The sequence below is a fragment of the Bubalus bubalis genome, chromosome 1 (genome assembly GCF_019923935.1).
Source record: "Bubalus bubalis isolate 160015118507 breed Murrah chromosome 1, NDDB_SH_1, whole genome shotgun sequence".
NCBI classification, from domain to species: domain Eukaryota; kingdom Metazoa; phylum Chordata; class Mammalia; order Artiodactyla; family Bovidae; genus Bubalus; species Bubalus bubalis.
This window is the reverse complement of record NC_059157.1, coordinates 128982825-129001415: the sequence shown is the minus strand read 5'-3', so window position 1 is coordinate 129001415 and position 18591 is coordinate 128982825. Positions and strand designations below refer to the sequence as shown.

Genomic DNA, 18591 nt, shown 5'->3' with positions numbered 1-18591 from the left:
ATGGCATCTGGTCCCGTCACTTCACGGAAAATAGATGGGGAAACAGTGGAAACAGTGAGAGACTTCATTTTTGAGGGCTCCAAAATCACCGCAGATGGTGATTGCAGCCATGAAATTAAAAGATGCTTGCTCCTTGGAAAAAAAGTTATGACCAACATAAATAGCATATTAAAAAGCAGAGACGTTACTTTGGCAACAAAGGTCCATAAATCTATAGTTTTCCAGTAGTCATGTACAGATGTGAGAGTTGGACTATAAAGAAAGCTGAGCACCAAAGAGTTGATGCTTTTGAACTGTGGTATTGGAGAAGATTCTTGAGAGTCCCTTGGACTGCAAGGAGATCCAACCAGTCCATCCTAAAGGAAATCAGTCCTGAATATCCATTGGAAGGACTGATGTTGAAGCTGAAACTCCAATGCTTTGACCACCTGATGTGAAGAACTGACTCATTGGAAAAGACCCTGATGCTGGGAAAGATTGAAGGTGGGAGGAGAAGGGGATGCCAGAGGATGAGATGATTGGGTGGCATCACTGACTCGATGGACATGAGTTTGAGTAAACTCCAGGAGTTGGTGATGGACAGGGGTGCTGCAGTCCAGGGGGTTGCAAAGAGTCGGACACAACTAAGTGACTGAAGTGAACTGAACTGAACTGTGTGAGGGTAGTGTTAATCAGAATCACGGGATCCCAGTCAGTGGCTGGGAAACTACTGAGCCAGTCATGGAGACAAGAAACTTCTCTAAAAATATCTGGTTTTGCTTCTTCATATTCAAGATTATTTAGGACTTTAGGGTAAGTTTTCAGATCTCGGTCTGTCCCAATTACATATGAATTTATGTATTAAACCTGAGTGATTGATGACAGATATTGGTAACAGATAATCAACTTCCTATTTGGAGTGGGCAGCATGTGAGTAAAAGTTTACACCCAGGCACCTGACTCTCAGAGCAGGGAGACTAAAAATACAATCAAAGAAACCACTTGAAACATGTTTGCAGTTCCCATGAGAAGTGTCTGCCTCAAAGAGAATGCACCTCCCCCCAGCCCCACAGCTCCTCTGCTGCCTCCCTGTACACTCTCCAGAGCCAGGCATCCTAAAGGCTCTCACCACTGTGATTCCACATTTCACTGGAGGTTCCTTCAAATCCACTCCAGAATACCGTAAGTCCTATTTTGGTCCAAATCAGGAATCCTATTGACCACAGTCCCTGTGTTGCCTTGGAGTCCTTGCAAATGATCTATAAAGACATTGATATTTTTAACTTCAAGCCCCAACAAATCAGTATATGTGAAGAGTGTGTTAATTGTTGATGAGATTAACAAAATTAAAACTTATTGGAAAGTGCTTCTGAATTCATTGTAAATATTTGTCATTATTTTTGTCTTCCCAAACAATAGATACAAAACATCAAGCCATTCTCTTGTGGGGTCTGTATTGGTAATAACCAGTAGTCTTCATACAAATTGTAAGTTACAACAGATTCTAATTTTCTGCCTTTGCTCCTATCTCTCAAGCCAGACACTGGCCTAAGACTCTATGGGAATGTACTCTCCCAACTTAGGAAGCCATCTGCTCCCTTGAGACTTTCAGTCCTTGCTCTAGACTTGGCTGAAAGATCTGCTGCTTCCTGGAAGCTATACAGGGTGGGCAGGAAAGGAAGGAGCTAAGACCTGCAAAAGGACCACTCACTAAGGTGGGGCCGGTGCTGGGAGCCTGAGGCGCATAGAGGTGCACTTACCTCATAAGTGGAATCAAAATGAAAACTAAGGGGCAGTGCCCACGGGTGTGGCAAGTTTGGTAGAGATTCAGGCAACAGACAGCCCCTGAGTTCCCAGAGGACACAACGGGGGCCCCAACAGGCTAGTGGCATGCAATAGCGGGTACATGTGGGCCACACGAAGGTTCAAGGGGCAAGTGGTACAGCTGTGGCTTAGTGACTCAGCTCAGGGAGAGTGTGAAGGCCGGGGAGGGACCCCATTATAAGGATTAAACAGAATGATGGTGTCTGGGACATAGCTCAAGATTTTGGGGGATTGGGTGTGTATGTGTGTGTGTGTGAGAGAGAGAGAACACTTGTATACAGCAGAGAAGCATGTAAATGAGTAGAAGCCAGGTCCTAAGAAGCAGGTCCATGCACACAGCTGCAACAAGTGGGACAGCAGATAGAGAAGGTGAAACCTTCAGTCTTTGTTTAAAAGTTCCTTCTGCCTGAAATACATTTTTCCAAACCCAGCTGCCACTTGTTGAAACTCAACCCATTCTATGAAGTCCAACTTCTTCAGAGCCAGAAATTTCTATATTCTGCCTCGGGGTCTGGAAGCTTATTGGGAATTCTCATTTTAGAGTCTTCAGCAGTAGTAATGGAGGCAGGTACAGGAGCCAGAAGTTCTGGGTTTAGACCCAGATCAAAGCTCTGCCACTTGATTAACTGAAATCTAAGCCACATCTAGAAAGTGGTGGGAATAATAAACCCACCTTACAGTCTCATTATCAGGGTATTCCCTGGCCTGCTCGTGCTCAGAACAAATGTCAATATCAAATAGGATCATGTAGGGGAAAGAATGTGATAAACTGCTACTTAAATGTGATCTATATTTACAATTTTAATCTTTATTTCACCCTGAAAGCTACTCACAAAGTACCTTGCACACAGTGGATACTTAGTAATTTGTGTAGTTAGGTAGCAGAAAAAGTCAGAATCTGGCAGCATTGTGGATGACATTACAACTAAAACCCCACATCTCACTTCCTTATTCCACATTTTGTAAACAATAAGTAGGGCATTCCAGCTTACTGACTCAGAGAAGGGCGAGAGAGCAGATGAAAGAAGACAATTTTGGCTTTTGTGTTTCTAAATATACTTTTAGAACTTATACTAGAAAAATAGTTTTGAAACTACCAATTAGCAGTAATAACTGGGCCTTTTGACCTTCAAACTCCAGGATACTAAGAGCATGGGCTTAAACGTTATGCCAAAACAGTAGTAATAGGAGATTGGATAATAATATAAGATTCAGCTTTTCTCACACTGGAGGAAATACCAGTTCTCTTGGAAGAGACAGGAGAAAGTAGAAGTCTAGTAATTGAGTGAGAAGCAGGTGTGGGCCCCTAGGATGGTTCCTGCCTCTCAAAGCAGGCCAGAAGTCCAGAGTGAGGGGTGTGCTGGAAGGCCTTAAGGTTGTGGATATGAGGACAAAAGAATGTGTGCCTTGACTGCCAAGATGAACTCAGAAAAGCAGCAGTCCAGAATAGTAGCAGCAGAAGAGAAACTAGAACGTGTTGTTTCTAGACAAAGGGGGCCTAGGGCAGTTGCTCTGAGTTCCCTGTAGTTAAAGATTCTCATGGGAGAGGAAATGGATGTTTCTTATGTGCTCCTTAGAGGGACACGGAAGTAGCTGAGAGTACTGGCAGACTGAAGAGGCCTTGAAAACAGGACAAGGAAAATGAAAAATGACCAGCAAGGACTGATGACCAGAACCAGATGGATCTAAGGACTTTCAGTTGATGCCAGGAGGGAAGGGGTTGATGATCAAGAGAGAGACTGATGGGAATATAGACTTCCAGCAGGTGCCAGCGTGAACCAATGATGCAAATGACCATGGTAAGCCTGGGCCAGATACCTCTTTATACAGTGTCCTTCCACAGTGTAAATGCACCCTGGAACTATCTGCTGCTGCTGCTGCTAAGTCACTTCAGTCGTGTCCGACTCTGTGCAACCCCATAGACAGCAGCCCACCAGGCTCCCCTGTCCCTGGGATTCTCCAGGCAAGAACACTGGAGTGGGTTGCCATTTCCTTCTCCAATGCAGGAAAGTGAAAAGTGAAAGTGAAGTCGCTCAGTCGTGTCAGACTCTTAGCGACCCCATGGACTGCAGCCCACCAGGCTCCTCCGTCCATGGGATTTTCCAGGCAAGAGTACTGGAGTGGGGTGCCATTGCCTTCTCCGCTGGAACTATCTAAGCAAGCCAAATCCTGAGTTGATAAGGCTTTCCCGAAGTGAGTTATCATTATGTTGACGACAGTTTCTGCCACTGGTAGAATGGGGAGCTCAGAACAGAGATTAAGCTCAAGATTAGAAAACTAACAGACTGAGAAAGACAAATATATGATATCACTTATATGGGGAATTTAAGAAAATGTTACAAATGAACTGATTTACAAAATAGAAATAGACTCATAGACATAGAAAACAAACTTATGGTTACCAAAGGGGATGGCAGGGTTGGGAGAGAGACAAATTAGGAATTTGGGATTAACATATACACACTACTATATATAAATATTGGGCTTCCCAGGTGGTGCAGTGGGTAAAGAATCTACCTGCAATACAAGAGATGCAGAAGATGTGGGTTTGATCCCTGGGTCAGGAAGATCTCCTGGAGGAAGGCATGGCAACCCACCCCAGTATTCTTGCCTGGAGAATCACATGGACAGAGAAGCCTGGTGGGCTACAGTCCATAGGGTCTCAAAGAGTCAGACACAGCTGAAGCAACTGAGCGTGCACACACACATGCCACACCAATGGCCTTTGACCCAAGGGCAATCAGTGTCAACGGGCCAGCAACTCATCAAGTGACCTCCCGTGAAAAACCTTTGTCCAACACCAATAGTGGTGATTGGCTTGGTCAACTGAATTCTCACTTCTGCCTTTCTGGACTGGGAAATCCTCAGAGGGAAGCAATCAATGTTTAACAGGAAGAGAGTAAAAAGAAACCTGAGAAGAGAATCAGAAAATTAGAGAGCAACTGAGTCACATCAAAGGTGTGACGATTAAGAAACCTTTACTACAAGCTGTGGTGGGGAAACCAAGGTAATCTGATTCATGCTGACTTCAGTCCCACCGTCAGGGTGGTATAGACTTCTGTGGAAGTTCTAACATGACAAAATAAAATGCCAACTCTGGCATACTTTCCCTGGAGGGTAGCCATTATTGTCACCCTAATTTTACAACTTAGAAAGCTGAGTCTCAGAAAATTTAAATAACTTGTCCACAGCCACACAGAAAACATGTGACTGAACTTGGGTTTTTTTGGGGGGATGGTGTACTGGGTCTTAGTTGCAGCACTTCAATCTTCATTGAGGCATGCAGGATTTTTTTTTAAGTTGTGACCTGTGGGATCTAGTTCTCTGACCAGGGTTTGAACCCAGGCCCCCTGCATTGGTAGCATGAAGTCTTAGCCACTGGACCACCAGGGAAGTTCCCTGAACTTGGATTTAAGGCCAGGTTCTGCCTGACTCCAAAGCCCATGTTCCTTCTGCTCTGCCACCCTGCCTTATAAGAGACTATTACCGATAACTATATGTGTTTGACATCTAAAGAGATCCCCAATGATGTTATCCAGCATTGAAAAGAATAAGATGGCTCTACACATCCTGACTTGTAACAACCTCCAAAAATTATAGTGAAGCCAAATAAAGCAAGACATCAAAATGGAGGGTTTACTATGCCAACACTTTTGTTTAAAAAATGGAAGCATGAAAAAAAAATGGAAGCATGGGAGAATGGCATTGAAACATGTATAATATCATATATGAAACGAGTTGCCAGTCCAGGTTCGATGCACAATACTGGATGCTTGGGGCTGATGCACTGGGACGACCCAGAGGGATGGTACGGGGAGGGAGGAGGGAGGAGGGTTCAGGATGGGGAACACGTGTATACATGTGGTGGATTCATGTTGATATATGGCAAAACCAATACAATATTGTAAAGTTAAAAAATAAAATAAAAGCACATGTATACCTGTGGCGGATTCGTTTTGATGTTTGGCAAAACTAATAGTGTTTGAGGTTTAAAAATAAAATAAAATTAAAAAAAAAGAGAGAGAGAAAAAAATAGTTTAATAGAAAAAAAATGGAAGCAATGAATGAGGGTAATATATGCACATTTATCCTGGTACATACATAGAATAGGAAGGATAGCAAAACAGGAAGAAGAAAATTATCAGTGAAGATGGCAAATGTTTCACTGTATCTCCCTATATTTCTGATTTAGAATAGATATGTTTTATCTATAAAAAAAATAAATAATATTTTAAAAGCACAGAGTGAATTCAACAACCTATAAACTTCTGTTCCTTATGGTGCCTCCAGGCATGAAAATATTACCAGTTTTCTATGTCTGATACTTTAAAGAAAGTATCCAGAAGCAATAGCAATCAGAAAGTGGGTTAAATAGATGTCCAAAAGCTCACAGCACTCTTTTCTTATTTTCACAAAAATTAACACTCATAGGAAAATTAGTAAAATAGCCTCAGAGAGAAACTTACTATTTTTTGCCTAGAAAGTAAATGAGATTTGGAAAATTTTGAGGGATTATCAGAATAGGAGAATCAACAATAAACAAAGCCTGGGACTTCCCTGGTGGTCCAGTGGCTATGACTCCATGCTCCCAATGTAGGAGGCCTGGGTTCAATCCCTGATCAGGGAACTAGATCCTGCATGTTGCAACAAAGATTGAATATACTGCATACTGCAACTAAGACCTGGCATAGCCAAATAAGTATCAAAAAAAGGGGGGGCCTCCTTTGTGGCTCAGTGGTAAAGAATCCACCTGCTAGTTCAGGAGACAAGGATTCGATCCCTGATTTGGGAAGATTCCAAATGCCATGGAGCAGCTAAGCCCATGCACAACAATTGAGCCTGAGCTCCAGAACCCTGGAGCCACAACTACTGAAGCCCACGTGCCCTAGAGCCTGTGCTCCACAACTAGAGAAAAGGCTGTGCAGCAACAAAGACCCAGTATAGCCAAAAATAAATAAATAAATAAAATTTTATATATAAAAAAACAATAAAGCCTGCTTTACTAGCATATCTCCGTCCTCCTCTCCAATCTCTCTCATTAAATCTCATTAAACTTTCCATTGAAGCTCACCACTTGAGGGAAAATGAAAAGAAAAAAAAGACGAAGAGGAAACAACTGTATGCCAAAATAATTTCCAGATATATTAAAAATTTAGGTATCGAACCTTTAAATGTAACAAGACTAATGAACTTGTGAGTCAGTATGTAATCAAGCAATGGGGAAGGTCATTCTAAAAATGCACACCAAAGGCAAAAACCATCAAAGATGTGATCAACATTAACTGACTAAATACTAGTTTTAAACTTTGTACATTAAAAAACTATAACTAAAAATTATGAGTTATACAATCAATGGAAAATATTTGTAATATTATCACAAAAGATTATTTACGATCTAAAGGGTTTTTATAGGTCTTGCTTGGAAAATCACCCCAAACTGAAAGGAGAACAAGAAACAGAAACACAAACTCCATCCTCAATGAAACCAAGAGACATCAGTAACCCCAAACCACACAGTATGAAGACTGGTAAGTGACTTTGCTGAGACAAGAGAGGACACACTAAATATGTCCCTCAGAACCCCCAAAAAGCAGGAATATTAAAGTCTCCCCAAGCCAAGAATTCCAGGATAGATAGAGGCTGACAGTAGGGAATTGGTTTAAGAAGTTAAGCCTTCTGCTTATCCTTCCTACTGCTTGCAGTCTAACAAGATTTATCCAATGGAAAAAGGTTCTGGACTCAGGGACACCAGAAGCTGAAGGAGACACATGAGGACATCTTACTTAAAGTAAAGGGGTTAAGTAAAGATTTACACACACACACACACACACACACACACCTCTATACACCCCGTCTCTTCTATCTTCTCTTTCCTTGGTGTTCCTTGGTTTGGCTGTTTTATTGACAAGGAAATTGGGGCACAATAAAACTGTGAAATACACCCAAAGCCACACAGCTGGTAAGCAATGGAGCTGGCATTTAAATCCAGCAATCTGGCTCCAAGCTTTGCTCTAAGCTGCTAACTCTCTCTGTATAAGTCACTGTACAAAAAAGGACCTGAAGTCTATACAGCAAGGAAGCTGCTATATTGTCTCGGAACAGAAGGAAGTTGTAGGTAATTTTTATGGTTGTTTTTTTTTTTGCTTGTTTGTATGGGTTCCTAATTTCTGAAGTGAGTTTGTATGTTATTACAATTTATGGGTTCCTAATTTCTGAAATGAGTTTGTATGTTATTACAATTTATAAATATTAAAAAACCGCATTTTGAAAAACAACATTATCTCTTCAGCCTATCATACAGGACCAATTTTCACTTAGTGGGAAAAACAGAAGACCTGGTTATTAGATCCAACTGTCACTCCAAGAACATAGTAAGTGCTCAATAAAATTTATATGCATTAAGCATCTACTTTGGTGTCAGGCACTATACCTGAAGCCATAACTGCTATTACTGTTCTTACTGTCAGTGTTACCTGTCCATCTTTAGACAAGTCAGCTACCCTTTTTGGGTCCCAGGAAAGGAGATTAGCATGAAGGTAACAATGACTGCTGTGCCTTGACTGAATTATGGTGAATGAGGTGATTCTCTCAAAGTCATTGGTCCTTTGGGAGGCATCGGTGAAGAGAGGATACTTGCCTTGTAAGAGAAAGTTCTGAAAAAGCATAAAAGCGGAACTAGATCCATGACACAAGAAGGATTTCCCTGAAGTTAGATTGGCAGAATAGAGGGTAGAAGGGATGCTGAGCGTGAGGTTGCTAAGCCCCTCCCTCCACATAACAGGATATTTCCCTGCCAGTGAATAAGGCTGAGGGTTTAAGCAGACAATGACAGATAAGGGCAAGGGGCTAGGTGTACGATGGTAACTGACTTGGCGACATAGCCAGATAAGGTGTGACTAGTCCTTTGGGAAATAACTTGTTCTGTATCTTTAAAATACCCTGAGGAAACTGACACAATAAAATTGGTTAACCCTGCAGAGACCCATTGCTTAGAATCATAGTACGTTTTCATGGTTGATTTTTCTCCCTTTTTTCACTTTCCTTCCCTTGCTGGGCTTCTTAAATCCGGCCTCAACTCCAGCCTCAACAAAGATAATCCCATTGTCCCTGATCTCTGCCTAGACCCCTCTTTCCCTACATTCCCAGACTCTGTTTTCTGTCCCTTTCCACTTCTGAACTACTGATTATCCAAGAGTATGCCAACTTCCAAACTCCCAGACAAGATCTGATGCTCGTCTCCAGTCCCTGGGAATGATCTTGACCCCCTGGACTCTGTTTATCATAAATCTCAACATCCTCATGGGAGAATCTCTGTCATAACCCAATGGAACTGAGTTCAAAGTGTAATCTTAGACCTAGGCAAAGATGGTAACTCAGGATGGAACTCCTATGATAATTGTAGACACAATTGACAGAAGTTATGGGTCTAATTATTTTATGAAACTAAATATAATTATTATAATCAGACAGAAACATAGTTAGATGTAAACAATAACACAACTTTGAGGGTTCTCTATTTATCTTTCATGATACCCTTCATGAGAAGTGCTCTTCTTCACATCCACCACAGATTGCTGACCAGTGAAGTTCCCACTTCCCCTGAAGTCTAGACACTGATCCCTGAGAGGTTGCATGTATAGTGGAAAGTAGGTGGCCTCTGGGCTCAGAAAGCCCAGCATTCAAATTTCAGCCTTGTCACTTATTCACTATGTGCCTAAATTTACCCACCCATAAAGTGGGAGAAAGTGACTATACCCCTGGGTTGTGCTTAGGAGTAGAAGGTACACATATGAATTGGTGACTGCAGCTCCCCCAAATCCCCCACACTCTAATTCTGCTTCTGTAAATCATAGTCATTTTTCCTGGAGTCAGGAACCAAGTATAGATTCTAGGCACCAAGCTCCCCTGGCTTCATCTCATTAAGGAGTCAGTGACTCAGCTCATCATCCCTCGGGACATTTCAAGTGAGCACAGGCCCAGCTGCGTGTGTCCCAGACCAGGCAGATCTCCAGAGAAGTGCTGCTTTCTTCTCTCCAGAGGAGAGCACGGGGCCTGTTTGTTCACACACCTGGAAAAGGTTAGCAGCTTCCAGGACGCGCTGGACATTCTGTTTGGTGATGAGCGCCTTGCTGGTGTACGTGTAGTCCAGAAGAGTGTGCATGGTTTCCGCATCCACCCCTTTGATAATGATCCTCTTCTCATACTTCTCCTTCAAATCATTGCAGAACATGGCCCTGGGAGAGAGATGTGTGAACATGAGTCCAACTGAGACCCGTGGCTCCAAATCTAAACAGACTCCCTTCAGACCTGTCTGCCCCAGTGGGACAGCAAGATGCACAAGGTCCAGACCCGGAGTGACTGTTGTCTATCCCTCAGTGCTCGGCACACACCAGGTGTCCCGTGAGTGCTTAGTGAACTGACGTGTCCTGCTCTGCTAGGCCCAAGTGTGGTTCCCAAGTCAGTCTCAGACCTCAAGGGACACCAGGAGCCCTACTGGCTCACCTGGCAGGATCTAGAACTACTTTATACTGGCTCAAAGTGTGGGGTTCTTCTGGAGGCTTGTGACAATGCCAAAGCCTTTTCCCAAAAACTGTACTCACTGAGGCAGGATCCACCAGGAGGGAGCCCTAGTGACAGAATGTACTTTCTAGAAGGGGGACTTTCACCCCAACACCGAGGGCACTGTACCTCTAAATTCTCTTCCTGCTCCCTTTGCCACACCTCCTATTTATCTCTGGAAATCACTGGCCAGTTTCTTTCTGCTGTTTCCTCATCTACAAAACAGAGGTGACTGCTTGTGATTTTCTAGGAACAAACATCAAAAAATCAGAAAGAAAGACATTGAGAAAAGAGAGAAAAAGAAAGAGAAGAAGGAATTACTTGACCAGTTGACTTCTTGAACCTTTTGTTTGCGCCAGTGAGATCTTCTCCCCTGGGTCTCCCTCTGTCCTTCTTCCTGTCTTTGTTTTCATCATAACAATCCCCTCCCCTTCTTCTCTCCTCCCTCAACTGGCCTCCTCACCCTTCTCCCCTCGGAAGATGACAGCATGACCCGGACAGTAAATGTGAATTCTGTAAAGTTAACCGATCCCAGGCTGGAACCAAAGAAGCAGTGATGTTGGACAGATGACTAATTTACACGCCAATTTTTTCAGCCATAAACTCTCTTGGCCAGAAGGGCACAGAGTCAGGTGTGGAATCACACACCTTGTAAAGTGTGATCGTGAAGCCCTCGCCTTGCTGCCTCCTGATTCCATAGAGGACTCTGCCATCACAGCAAACACACAGTTTCTTAGCTCAACCTGCCTTCCTAGGAGGAGTTGGACAACCTCATTCCCTAATCCTCCCTTTGAGTCTCTAGAGCAGAGTTACCTGATAGAAATCTGATGCAAGCTATATGTGTAATTTAAAATTTCCTAGCAACCATAATTTTAAACATAAAAACAGAGATAAAATTAATTTTAATCTTTTATTTAACCTAATACATACGGAAATATTATCACTTCAACATGTAGTAAATATTTTTAGCTATGAATGAGATAATTTACATTCTTTTTTTTTAATACTAAGCCTTCAAAATCCCTCATGTATACTTTACACTTAAAGCACATCTCAGTCCATACCAGCCATAATTCAAATGTTCAGTAGCCACATGAGGCTAGAGGTGAGTCTATTAGGCAGTGCAGCCCTAAAACATTAATCCTGAACTCTGCTGTTGGGTCACCAAGATCTGCAAACATCTCAGGGGATAAAGTCAATGTCACCCACATGAATGTCATATACATGAACACATGGGAAATAGAACATTTAGATGGAGAGGGTGGGCAATGATAATGGGGTCAAATGAAGCTTCATGTAATTAAGGCAGCATATCACTGGAATCCTACCCAGGTGAAATTTAGAAATACCCCTTCACCTGATACGTGATTTTAAAATTAGTAAAAAGTGACTTTGTTGAATCTGAATGATCTCATACATTCTAAGGAAAATTGAAAAAGTCTACTCTGCTCTAGACATGTTTTGATATTAAATGATATAGGTATATAAATTGTCTAATTAAATGCCTTGTACTTTGAGGGGCTCTTATGCATTTTGCAGGTCCCAGATGACATAATTATATGGGCTCTCTGAGATCATTTGGACTCTTGGTGGGGCTATTACTGCTAGACACAACTTCTGAATTCTCTCTTAGAATCTGTCACTGAACAACATCCTGCCCCAGTTCAGCTAATACATAATTGGGTGTCTGAATCTCCCAGAAACCAACCCTCAAGAGCTGGTGATGAATTAGGGGTATGTGGGAGGGAAGATGAGGAGGGGAGGAGGCCAAGCAAAGCAAAAGTCATACAGAAAATCACTTTGGCCTAGTCCTGCAGGACCTCTGAAGAAGACATTCCAGAGTAGTCCCAACGAGAGGCAAAGTTGGGCTGTGATACTCTGGCACCTCTGACAGTTACAGGCCATCCCTGGAGGAGGTCAATTCTCAGGCCCCTCTGGGTTTTGATGTGTGTGGGTGACAAGCACTCTGCACAAGCAGAGTGACCCCAGGAGCCTAGGGAGGGCGGGAAAAGCGCTGCAGTCCTGGCTGTTGGAAGGTGGAGAGAGCTGTGAGATGCTATCTCACCATGTCACAAGTGAGCAAACCTTGGTTTCCTTCTCTGTAAAATGATTTAACAATAGTCCCTACCCCAGTGAGCTTCTGGGAAGAATAAGATAATACTCACAAAGAGGTTGGAACAATAGCTAGCACTCACTAAGGCAAGGCATCTCTGGCTGGTCAGAGGACTCAGAAGGCTGTGGGAGATACTTGGAGCAGATGGCCAACCCCACTCTATCTCACAACCCTGGACCTGCCAGCATTGGGCTTGGTTCCAGTCAGGTCTCTGCACAGCTGTCTACCACCCATCCAGCATAGAGTTAGGGCCAGGGCTGCTCACAAACTGGTCTAGGGACATTAGCATGGTGTGGGCACACAATAGGAGCTCAATAAATGTTCATAGGGGAGAGAGGAAGGGCGTGCTGTAAAGACTATGTCTTCAGACACAGAGCCCCCTTGGAAGCTTTTTCTTTTGCCTGGTTTGGGTCCGAAACTGCCAGCATTTCTTGGCTTTTCTCTGAGACTTTTTTCACTGATTTTCTGCCACTTAAATAAACTCTCCCTGGCCACAGACACTGTACTGAACACAATTAAGATGAAACTAAGGAGAAAACTATATATTTCTCATAGACCAAACTCCTAGGCCTGCTGCTGCTCCCTAGGAGATAAACGGAAACACTTTGGCAACGTTGCAACCCCATGAAAGGTCCACAACCCTGGAAAAGTGGGCCCTAGCTTTCTACTTTAATAACAGTAATCTCCCACAGTTAGATTTATAGCATTTGTAGGCCAAACAGCAGAATCTCTTTTGATTATTATATCCATTCTAAAATTTATTCATTTATTTACGGCTGTGTCGCGCCTTCGCTATGGCTCACAGGCTCCTCTCTAGTTGCAGCACGCAGGCTCAGTAGTTGTGACACACAGGCTTAGTTGCCCCTTGGCATGTGGGATTTTAGTTCCCCAACCAGGGATCGAACCCACCACCCCTGCATTGGAAAACGAATTCTTAACCTCTGGGCTTCCAGGGAAGTCCCTAACATACCCATTTTATAGGTGACAGACTGAGGCAAAAGTTAAGTGAATTGACCAAGACCCTACAGGTTGTCAGCAATAGAATGGGACCCAGAACCTAGGGACTTTGATCTGGAGCTCACCAGTGCACTAACATCAAGGAAAACAGCAGGAGTTCAAGGGCGTCTTTAGGGGATCAACTAGTGTCAGCACTGAGTGAACCAGGCCACATTTTGCTCCCTGAGAGCACAGCTAGGTTTGTTGCTAACCATTTACCACTTAGCTTCTGCAGGAAACAAAATCTTTGTGTAATAAAAATACTTTCTAGACAGACACCAAGTCTCATGAGATTCTTGTAAAACAGAGGTAGCTATGAAGATCCTCTTTTCACAGTTAGAAATAGTCTCACCATAGGGAGTCAGTTGCCCAATACTTCAGCAGTGAGTCAGTGCCGACCCCAAAATAGAGTTCATCTCCCACAATAGCCATGGAAATAGCCATGGGCCAAAGTCTCCTGTAATGAAGTCAGGCCATGGCCCCATCCTTCTGTCTGGGCTTCGCTCCCCTCCAAGCTCTGCCAGCCTCACTCCTGACTTTATTCAGGTCTCTACTCGGATGTCACTGCCTCAGGGTGACCGTCCCTGACACTCAGTCTAAAATAATCACTCCCTAATGTCATCTCCATTGTTTTTCTTCACGATCCTGTACCAACCTGAAGCTATATTACACATCTATTGTTAATGAGTTTAATAATTGTCTCTCTGCTAGAACATGAGCTGAGTGAGGGCAGGGGCTATGCTGTGCTCAACACTATATCCTCAGGGCTAGAATAGTGCCTGGAACCTAAGGAGACATTCAGTAAATATTTGGAGAGAGAATAAATGAATGAATGACAGCAAACTTGTGCTTCTAGATCTTCCATGTTTGCTTTTGACAGGGCTCTGCCCCTCCAAAAATTATCAAGCATTCTACAGGATGAGGCCCAAAGAGACCTGCCCATTGAGAACACTCATCACACCTGTAAGTCCAATGCCTGGAGCTTAAAGAGAACGCACCCACACCAAAACTTCCCACTCACAAATTCAATAAGTTCATGTTCCAACAGCTCCTAAATGTCATCCATTCAGAATTTTCAATCAGCCCAACTTTGCTTTGGTTCCTCCCACCCCCCAGGCCTCCACACTTACCACAGAACTTCCTGCCTCCTGAGGCTCTAACCCCAATCACAGGACTATAAGCAAATATCCACCTCCACCACCACCCCGCTGTCATTCCTAGACCCGCTACACCCATGTTGCCCCCGCCCTGTTCTTCTTCTGATCCCTTCACCATCGCATTTATACCAAGAACTAACTCCTCTGCATCAATGAGGTATTCAGGGTTGGAATAGCTCTAACGTTGGTTGCAAACTGAGTTAAATTCTACTTAAGAATATGTGTATTCTTATAGCTGATTCACATTGTTGTACTGCAGAAACCAACACGATATTGTAAAGCAATTTTCCTCCAGTTAAAAATTTTTAAAAAGGATATATGTCAATATGCATACAACTGGCCAAAAATGTTTTTTAAATTAGTAATCATGTGCTGCTCAATGAACACTATATTGTTAAGAAAGGACTTTTGAGGGACCTCCCTGGTTGTCCAGCGGCTAAGACTATGCTCTCCCTATGCAGGGAACCTGCATTCAGTCCCTGGCAGGGAAGTAGATTCCACATGCTGCAACAAGAGTTTGCATGTGCAACTAAGAATCCTCATGCTTCAACTAAGAATTCGCTTGCTGCAACTAAAGATCCCACATGCCACAGCTAAGACCTAGTGCAGCCAAATAAATAAATATCTTTTAAAAAGAAAGGATTAAGTAAACCCAATGTGGCCAGTCAAAAGGGTTTCCTCTGCAAAGGAAACACAGAGTCAGTGGAAGCAAGGGTGACCCTAGCATTGGATGACATCACTGTCTATGGTCCCCAGCACCTCTAAGCTAAGGCACCAAACCTTCCACCTGCCATTTCCTAGACAAAAGACCTATGTAGACATGTGGCTCAGCCCAGTTTCTGACCTCAGGCTATTCCCTAAACCCTACCATGTAGACCCTGTCCCAGCACAGGAGTCCTGCCCACATCCCTGGCCTGCAGGCACTCGGGCCTCAAGGATGATGGGTCTCAAAGTATATGCCATGCACGACTTGCATCAGAATTCCTGGGTTGTTTATTAAGAAAGCAGAATTCTGAACCCCACCCACCCTAGACCTTCTGAACAAAATTTCTGGCAGTGGAGCTGGGAATATAAATGTTACTCGGCTCACCCAGCCCCCACCCACAATTGTTTTGCAAATCAAAGTTTAAAAATCACTGCCCTAGAGAGAGGTCACCTCATTTCCCAACTCAATTCCCCTTGGCTAACCCCGAGAAGGAGATTGGACTAAGGTCCAGGTCAAGGAAATAACTGGTTGTGGTTCTGGGACAGATACACCCTTGAGAGTCTTCCCTTCCTGTAGTTTCTTTTTCTCATCTTCTGAGATCCAGACTTCCTAGAATTCCATGAGGCCTAAGGCTGCCCCCTACACTGGGAGTTTGCAGGGCAGGAGTAGTACTCCTCCACCATTTCCCAACCTGGTGGGGATTCAGATGGAAGCAGGCCTTGTCCTGGCCTCTTAAGTCTTTCTCTACCTTAGCTGTTTAGACAGGGCCCCTGCAGCTTACATTCAAGTACCACATTTCACTAGACCTAGGAGTTCTGAAACAGGATGTGGTGGCAAAGCCCTATTAGTAACAAACAGTGTGCAATTCCTTGTTCTTATCTGCTGCACACATGTAAATCTCATATACCTGGAGCGGTGCCCTCAGAGAACGACTTGGAGGTTCATGGCCATCTCTCCTTCCACTCTAGAGAAATGACCAACAGTACTCTGCTGTCTCTCTTCAGGGCCTGGAGTCAGCTCCCTGAATTCTCAGCTGCTCGCTCAATATTTTCTCCAAACGAACAGACAGGCTGGAACCCTGGAGCTGCCCCCGCCTGACTCTAAATACCATCAGACCTTAAAAGAACTGTCTCTGCCAAGCCCCTTGCCCAAGTTCACCACTCCTTAAGGATGCTGCACATGTACCTCTATGGAACTGAACACCAGCCTTGCTTCTATAGAAGCAGCCCTCCCATCCCTACTGGACCACTGCTGAGGCCTCTGCATGGCATCGATGGCCTCAGCCCATCCAAATTTACGACAGAAAGAAGGGCTTGTACTGACCTGCAGGTCAGGCAGAATACACATCAGTCATCCATTTGCCATTTTTGTCTTTTCTGAAATTTTGTCACTTGAGAAAGGCAGGATTACAATTTTTTTCCTTCCAGATTGAGTTGGTATACTATATTCTTGGTTATCAAAATACTCATAGCTTTGGGACTTTGAAATGGTAAAGATTCATGATATGTGAAACAGCATGATATACAACTGTATGGTCTTAATTACATAAAAAGGGATGCTTAGTTGTGAAAATACACAAATGAGACCTAGAAGGACACATCAAAAGACACATCGGTAAACCGATGGCAATTATGAATGACTTTGTTTTTAGCTTCTTGTGTTTTTTTATTTCTTGTTATGCACATGTTAACTTTTAAGAAATACATGTTATTTTAAAAACCTTAAAACAACAGCATCAGTCACAGCAAATGCTTGTGGCCAGAATTCAGCAATGATTCAGTCACAAAGATATAATGGAAGTTCTTATTTTGGCTGCCCAACATCATTGCTAGTCATTTTAGGAGGAGTGCTCAGATTTTCCTTTGAGGAACTATCCCTCCTCCAATACCAGTCTGGGAGGGTTGTATGGAACTAGTCCCACCTCTTAGACTAAGGTTAGCACAGTCCATATGTCTTCCAAGCCACAGTGCCTGGGTCACAGATGGGCACACGAAGAAGCCAGTTCAGTTGAAACCAATTCCAGAACTTTCTCCAGAATTATTGGGAAACAGAAACTCTCTTCCCAGTGGGGTTGCTGAGTTGAGAGAAATAAAAGTTCTGAGAGGCTAGAGACCTTCTTGCTTCTATGTGTGAAGATCCCCTGAGAGAGAGACCAACACAAAGGAGAGTAGAAACAAGAGACAGTGAAACTGATGACATTATTTGAGCACAATGATCCAACCAGCCCTGAAACCAATACCCTTGGACTTTCAAATCATGTGTGGAAATGAATTTTTTTTCTATGTGCTTCAACCAGTCTGAACTGAGTATCTGCCATATGCAATGCAGAATCCTGACAGATACAACTGGACAAGAGAAATCCTCAATAACAAATGGGACCAAATGCTAAAGAAGATTGCATAACAAGTGCCCAGAAAACGAAACATTAAAGTACTCTCAATGTTACTACACACTGCCCTTCACAGTCTGATCTGTGTACTCTGCTTCCCCATAGCTAGAAGTTTCCAATATGTGCCTCTGTTTACATCAAGACTCTGGGTTACAGACAGGACTCTGTACATTCTACCAGGCCTTTTTTTTTTTTAATTATTAATTTTATTTATTTATTTACTTGTCTGTGCTGCTTCTTCACTGGTGCTTAGGGCCTTCAGTGGTTGCTGCATGGACTTTGTAGTCGTGGCGCACAGGATTAGTTGCCCTGTGGCATGTGGAATCTTCCCAGAGCAGGGATCACACCCGAGTCTCCTTGCATTGGCAAGCAGATTCTCAAACACTGGATCACCAGGGAAGTCCCATAGAGCCCATTTTTACTGTGCCTTTTCCCTCTATTAGATTCTTAAGGATCTTAGAGGCAGGAGTTGGATTTTATTTCTCTCTCAATTCTTATTTACTGGCCTATTGTTGGATGGATGGAGGAAAAGGAAACTACATATGCAGTCCTGTACTTGGTCCTGTAGGCCAAGTGAACTCCCCTTGTCTCCAAACCCACGTTTCTCCTCTAACTGCCATGAGAATAACTAACAATAACCTTCAAGACTGATTGATGGGAGCAAGGTATGTGTGTGAAGAGCTCTGTTTTCTAGTGATTCTCCAAATTGGGACTCCAGTCCCACAGTGTTTATCCTAAGCCCTGCTACCCAAGATTTTACAATACAAAGCATGGTGATTGTTTTTCACCTTAATTTGCTTTGCACATCTTTCATCTCTTTGCCCAAAGATTCCCCTGGCTTCCCCTAAAGAAACACCACTTCCCTCAC

At 43.3% G+C, this 18591-nt stretch overlaps 1 protein-coding gene across 1 annotated transcript in view; it reads right to left on the bottom strand.

Moving 5' to 3' along the window:
• Window positions 1–18591, bottom strand: part of KLHL6 (kelch like family member 6) — a 56962-nt gene that overhangs the window by 25859 nt on the left and 12512 nt on the right. The window contains exon 2 of the mRNA XM_006075322.4: window positions 9872–10037. Within this exon, the coding sequence (XP_006075384.1) occupies window positions 9872–10037 (166 nt within the window). The remainder of the gene's footprint in view (window positions 1–9871; window positions 10038–18591) is intronic.